This window comes from Dipodomys merriami, unplaced genomic scaffold (assembly GCF_024711535.1).
Source record: "Dipodomys merriami isolate MVZ:Mamm:240054 unplaced genomic scaffold, mDipMer1.0.p SCAF_21, whole genome shotgun sequence".
Lineage (NCBI taxonomy): Eukaryota > Metazoa > Chordata > Mammalia > Rodentia > Heteromyidae > Dipodomys > Dipodomys merriami.
The window spans coordinates 32,462,571-32,469,875 of record NW_027203493.1 but is presented as its reverse complement, the minus strand read 5'-3'; the positions used below and the strand labels follow the sequence as shown (position 1 = coordinate 32,469,875).

The window sequence follows — 7,305 nt, the reverse complement described above, 5'->3', positions numbered from 1 at the left end:
AACCGACAAAAAAAAAAAAAAAACAATGGTTATTTGGGCTAAGAGCAATGACTTACACTAGTAATCCCAGGTACTTGGGGGCAAGGGAATGAGGACAGAGATCAGGAAGATCATATTGAGCAGCCAACCTTGATTTAAAAAAAAAAAGGTTACATCACAATATGAAATCCTGAATGGTGGTACATACTTGTTATCTGAGGTATACAGGAGGCTTTACATAGGAGAATCACAGTTCCAGGATTGAACATTCCAAAAAACGTAGCCCCTATCTGAAACACAATTAATGCAAGAATACAAGAGAGAGTGAGAGGATTAGGAGCATCACAGGATCCCAGGGCACACTTATCTAAACTCAGGTTGCCTGGTCTGATACATGTTTGGCTCTATGTAATGGTCTATACTAGACTGCAATCCTACAGTATGTTATTGTACTGAGTGCTGTAAGCAATTGAAGGTGCTGTGACTTAGGCTGAACTAAGCATAGAAAAAAATAAACACTCCTCACCTGTATAGTACTATTGTAGAAGCACTTAGCATATATGCCCACCATCTTTGCCTAGAAATGTCTTATGCAGGGCATGAGTCTTTTCCAAGATTCCTGTTTAATATTCACTAATCATGTCCTCTACTTCTCCTGCCCTATACCAAGTTATGGTTCCAATATGTAAAGTCCCCACTGGGCTCTCAGCTGTCTTGGATTTTGGAGGTAGTATATTTTGGGGCCTAGCTGAGGTCTCTGAGGAAGTGTGTTTGGATGTTACACCAGATTTTAAGGCCCTTCTTTTTTTCAGCTTCCTTCTACTTGGTATAAACACACACCATATGTTCTTGCTGCCACAATTTGGTTAGATACATTGATTTTTGTGATTCCTGTTTGAGTAAGAAAGATATAAAAGCCTAGCATGGTGCTACACTCATATAACCAAAAACATGTAGAATGCTACCTCATGAGGATTGAGAATTCCAGGCCAGCCTGCTATTCAGTCAGCTGGAAGTCACCTAGACTCCATAATAAGATCCTATCAGGAGGAAAATAACAAAAATCTTTGAGAGTCCCCTAACTACAAAAAATACAATAAAATTTCAAATAAAAAAGATATATTAAGTATCTGAAAATTTAGAATAGATAAAATTAAAATGGTCTGAAATGCTGAGAGAAAAATGATTGTGACATATAAAACCCATAAAATATTTTGAGTAGAATACACAAAGAGCTCCAAATGTGCTGGACTAGAAACTAAAACAGAAATTGACATCTGAGAAAAATCAGCACACAAGTCAGGGAAGCCCAAATATCCAATACTGTCCAGAGTTTCATTCTACCAATAATGACTGCTGTACCATTTAATACAATGAGCAATAACTTGACATCAATATAGTGGCATTTCTGATAAAGAGATATAATTCTAAATTGCAGGAAGAATTAAAGAGACAGGATCACCTAGGTCTGCTGGTCTGAACATAGCCTCTACTTCTGCTTCACAGGTCATCTTGTAAAACTGGCTTATATCTGAGATAACACTCATAGAGACATCAAGGAGATTTCCAAAGAGCTCCATAGGTAAGGAGTCGAGATATTCCCTGTGGAGTTGGTACTATCAGGAGTAAAGAGCAAGTACCTGCCACTGTCCAGTGCGCACTCTTTCCTCACATGAGCTCAAGAGCCAAAAGAGGGCCTCTCTGCAACTATGGTTCTAGTAGAGATTTAGAGTCAGTCTTATAAACTCCTGGGACACTGTGAAAGATTTAACTAAGGCCCTATTTTCACTACATTATTCCTGCTTGCAGCATGAGTATGGAGGGTATGATATCAGCTTTTTTGGTTTTGGCAAAGTTTTCAGCCAAAAGCCAGTGACTGGACAGTAAGAGGTAGTGGAGTGGACTTATGACGTGCTGGGCTGTTGGGAAACTGCATTCTACAGCAGCAGCACAGCAGCACAGCAGCAGGAACAACTGCCTCCTGATTCTCATTGGAGTTGTTTCAGGATTCTGTTCAAGCAGTATTGAGATAAGAAGAGAGAACAGGACCCTCTGAGCCTTTGAGTCATTCTTCACAGGGCCAGTTAGGATTTGTTTCTTCTGCATTCTAGTGATTATGTAATGCATCAGTTTCCCTTTACCCTAAAGTAGATTTGCTTCCCAGCATAGAATTTACAGGCTGACAGATTACACCAGTATGCCAGACAACTGTTCATAGGCTTCTGATTGGCATAGTTTACTTGCCATTAAAGTCCCTTCCAACATGAAGAGCCCTTCCCCTTCTGTGTATCTCAAGGCGTTGCCATTTGAAGAAGATCCCTTGCTTCTCTCTGTCATAGGAACTTGAACCCTTTGAGGCTCACCATGTGTCATCCCAGCTTGCAGTATCTAGCTATGGCCCCTCCCTGCTCACAGCCTCCCTGGGAGATTCACCTACTTTTTTCTTTTCTTTTTTTTTTTTTTTTTTTTTGGTCCGGTCATGGGGCCTGAACTCTGGGCCTGGGCGCTGTCCCTCAGCTCTTCAGCTCAAGGCTAGCGCTCTACCACTTGAGCCACAGCGCCACTTCCGGCTTTTTTTTTCTTTTTGCTTATGTGGTGCTGAGGAATTGAACCCAGGGCCTCAGGCATGCAAGGCAAGCGCTCTACCACTGAGCCACCTTCTCAGCCCCTCACCTACTTTTTTTACTTGGCTTTTTCTCTGACTCATCTCCCTGATTTGGGGGATCATCTTGATATAGATTTATGCTGTGATTATCTACCATGTGTTGCTATTTGAATTAAATGAATTCAAATTAAATCTAAAATGCATAGTTGGTCACATTAGCCACATTTTAGAGAAATACCTATGGGACCATGATACCAGTTAGCCTGGAATATAGAATACAACATTATTGCAAAAAATTCTGTTGGACAACATTGCTAAGTAAAAATAGGGCTCTGGATTTTATACTTTGGCAGTATCTTGTTTTTCCAACATAGCAATCATCAGACTTATAATGAAATAATAAAAAATTAGGGGCTAGTGAAGACAAGGACAATATGTATTTTGTTAACTGTTTGGACTATTTGTGGGTGTAGTGCAGAACAAATATGTTATAATACATATTCAACAGGCATTTGCTAATAATTCATATTACATTTGTACTGCTTAGAGTCTGGGATTCTAGTAAAGTTGATCCATGGGGTTTTGTGGTGACAAATCAAGTGGTCAAGCTTCACACCAGTTTCTGTCCTTTTTTCTGAATATTTCACTGCTATTACTTAAATTAAGGGTACAACTGTGTCCAAATAGTGAGGATCTGGGAATCTAGTTGTTTGTTATTAGAAATAAATTATGATGAAAACATCAAACTGTGAAATAGATGAGAAAATTTTTTTTCTTTTTCTTTTTTTTGGGAGGGGAGTCCAGTTGTGGGGCCTGAACTCTGGGCCTGGGCACTGTCCCTCAGCTCTTCAGCTCAAGGCTAATACTCTACCACTTGAGCCACAGCGCCACTTCTGGCTTTTTTCTTTTTGCTTATGTGGTGCTGAGAAATCGAACCCAGGGCCTCATGCATGCAAGGCAAGCACTCTACCACTGAACCACCTTCCCAGCCCTTTTTTTGTTTTTTTCTATAAACTCTTCTCACTATAATCACTTGACATCCATTACAACCCCCCCAAAAGCCATACTTTTAATGACAAAAACACTTCTTTCCATTCATGATCATAAAGTTTTATTTTGCTTTATTAGGAGGGGTAGACATGAAATGTGTGATTTATTCTCTCATGCAATAATATACTATAGACTGATATTAAAATGATCCAAAAATGGCAGTTAGGATAGTTGGCAATGGATCACATGCAAATTTTGGTAATAGGATTGGCACTTTATAATCTTAATAAAGCTTGAGAAAGAGTTAACAACCTCTAATGTTGCTGCCTAGAGCAGCAGTCTAATCAGAGCTGTATTTTATTGAGATTTGGCCTTAACTAATACATCTACATCAGCTTTGTCTCCCTCTCCAAGACTTTTTTGAAAGTTGTCAATGAGGACATTATCCTCCTTTTTAGGAAACCTCTGGTAACTCCCTTCTCTGGCAGCTAAATGGGCTCCAAAGCTAACAAAATTGTGCACATCCTGCAGCTTCTTACGCAGCCATTCCACCCTCTCCATGGAGGCCAGGTGTTTTCCCAGGTTGTGCATAAGCTGTATTTCACTGACTGCTCTCTTCCTAGGAAGAACAAAAGCAGAAGAGAGGCACTTTATTAGCTTCCCATCAATCAGATAAAACAAGCCAGTCCCATACCTTCCCAATGAAGAGTAGGCTGCAATACTTACCTAATAGGTTTGCCATCCGTTTTTGTAAGAAAACAAATTGCTAGCATGACAATCATTACTTTAGCCATGTCTTTGGTAGACATCATCTTCACTACAAGAAACAGCAAAATCAAGACACTCAGAAACATTCTGTGTTACAAACTATTTAAATACAAACTATTTAAATAGCTTTACATGTACACACACTTTCACTGAGAAACTAGGCAGCTTTTTGAGGTTTCTAGTTTGTTTTAATTTATGAATTTAAGCCACGTACTATATATGAATTTTAAATTACCTTTCTCTTGAAGACTTACTCCCTTGATTTATGTTGGTTATAACTAAATGCTTATGTGATTGAAATTGATCTCAGAATTAAGTAAATTGGTTAGAAAATGCTGTTTTCATGATGAAATTTCATTTTAGGCACTCCATAATAACCATAAACACCAACCTTGCTCTGATTTTTCAGAGAATTTTCTTCATTGCGTTAAAAAGTTTGGGTCAAAGCCTTTAGAAATTGGACAGAATTACTTGTTGTGCACATTTTAAACTTTATATGTTCTTGACAGTCTTAGAGTTTGAATTCAGGGTCTTGTATTTGCCAGGAAGGCATTCTACCAGTTGAGCCCCAGACAGCATTTGAAAATCTGAAATTTAGTTCTTAATATCTGTCGTTTCTTATTCCTTTAACTCACTTCATTAGCAATTATGCGTTTTAATTTATTTTTTGAATCCAGTTCTTTATTAAAACTCATATTAAAGATGTTCCATTATATAAAGTTCCATCCAATGGTATACCTTATGTGTGTGTGAATAAATCCATATACCTGTTCTAAATAAGAATAAGAGTTATGGACACAAACACATAGTCATAAGTAAAAGTAACTTCTCTCTTTTGCTTTCCTTTGCTCACAAAGCTTTCATATCAGTATAGAATATTTTGCCTATTCTGCAGTTCAATAATTGCAAAGAATATTATTACAGAACACTTTCTCTAAATGCTTATAGTTATCTTAAAGCACACAATCTCTGTGCCACTATTTTAAAGGAGTATTTTAAATCACATCCCTTAAAAGTTGCCTAAGAAACTGGATCCTGCTACATCACTACTTACTGTGAAACAGTTTTGGGTAGAGTAACAAAGGAAGCCTTTCCTTGTGTCACAAATTAGCACTGGCTGGAGGACAGGAGCACTGGTATCTAATCCTAGCTTTGTCCCCTTCACCTGATGACCTCAGACATCTCTGCTTTGTTTCTTTTTTAAAGAGGAAGTGGGCTCCTTCACAAGAATGCCATGAAAAAGCTGAAAGTGACTTTACAACATCATTCAATTTGTTAACTTTCAGAATAGAAAAGTCTATTATATAAGGGAAGTTACTACTCAACAATGAAAGGAAACTTTTCCAACTCCAGTATCAGAGTGAGCTCTCATTGAACCAGAAAATAAATAGTTTAGTTAAAGATCCTCCATGGGGGAAAAAGACAATTTATTCTACTTAATTCATATTACTTATATCCAGAATTATTCATATAAAAGCAGTCAGTTTTAATTTTAAAACATTGAAAGCCTACCAAAGCATATCTTAATTTTATGTAATTTGAGTGATTTTTTTAAAAAAAATCTCAGGATTTAATCATACCAATAAATGATTTATTTAACTAATTTATTATGTTATTATATCATTATTGTATATTATATTTAACCTAATCCAACTCCTTTAACATTTTACTGTGAATAAACAGCATGATAGTTGTGTAATAATTCACATGAAGTCTCATGAAATTTTTAAACTTAAAGATGACTTACCATACAATGACATCAGAGCAGATCTTTCACCTGTGCTACCAGCTGATGCTGCACTAACAGAATAGCCTGAGACAGCTGATGAGCTGTGTTGTATCGCCTCAGGTGTGACCTTTATATTACACCTTCTGCTCAACAGGAGGAGCTTTTATATTGTTACAAATGTCACTCCTAAGTCTCTAGATCTCAGCAATAGGACCAAAGTAGCCCCATACCACCATTGGGCGGTACCCACTTCTCTAAAGTTTTTAGTAATTGGATAGCAAAAACAAAACATCATGATGCCAGAGAAAAGACTTGGGAAAATAGTTCTAACAAATACTGAGTTGTACCATCTAAAAAATGTTCTGACATTTTTGATGACATTGAGTTTGTGCTTTACAGATCCTGATTTCAAAGGCTTTTAATGACATTGTTAATGCTATTTAAAAATAAAACCTGATGTCCATTTGTGCTATCACTACTGATATAACAGTTGTGATAACAAATCATACATGTTACATTTATTTTACAATCCATTTCCAACCAATTCCTAAAACTTTTGAACATTTTTCCAAAAAAAGAAAGCAAATTGGCCCATTTAGTGCTTTTATTGATGTTAAAATAATGTTTGAAAAGCTTTCAGTGCACATTTTTAAAGCTTCAAAAGAAAATTATTTTTGAATTCATTTAACTTACAAATTTTATGCATTTTAAATGCATCATAATAAAATTTGATAAGCATTACCTGTGTCCTCTTCTTCACATACATTATCCTACTACATATGATCATGTGATAGTCATTCCTATTTTGATATGAGGAAACAGGAGTTAGTGGAGATGATGGAATTCAACAGACCTGCTTTGATTTTGGGTATGTTTTCCTCTTAGAAATGCAGCCCCTCTTTAAACCTCAATCTTCCTGGCTTTCATGGACCTAGTGCTTTGCAAGCTCTTTCTCCAGGAATTGGGTCCTGATTCTCATGTTCTCCAACTAATGATCAAGAGCTTGCTCCAAACACTAAAGAAAGTATCATGGTGTGACTTGTTTGATTTCAAGTATTATTACAGCCTGCTCTTCGCTGATCAATACACCTCAGTATCCTGGATATAGCTAGGGCTTGTAGAGGCAGCTTGATTCCCAAATTAAAAAAATGATGTCCAGAATTTAATGGTGATATTTCCATACATAAATAGAATGAATTTTATCAACCTCTACCCTCTATCACTTTCTTTTACC

General features: G+C 36.9%; 1 protein-coding gene across 1 annotated transcript; it reads right to left on the bottom strand.

Annotated features, from left to right (window-relative positions):
* Nucleotides 1-3,790: 3,790 nt before the first annotated feature.
* On the bottom strand, nucleotides 3,791-6,150 carry LOC138833773 (parathyroid hormone-like). The gene is made up of 3 exons (XM_070032069.1): nucleotides 6,090-6,150; nucleotides 4,301-4,391; nucleotides 3,791-4,193 (listed from the first exon to the last, which is right to left on the bottom strand). Exons 1-3 carry the CDS (start codon nucleotides 6,100-6,102, stop codon nucleotides 3,932-3,934), a joined length of 366 nt encoding a protein of 121 aa, XP_069888170.1. The 5' UTR covers nucleotides 6,103-6,150; the 3' UTR covers nucleotides 3,791-3,931.
* Between the last annotated feature and the right edge of the window lie 1,155 nt (nucleotides 6,151-7,305).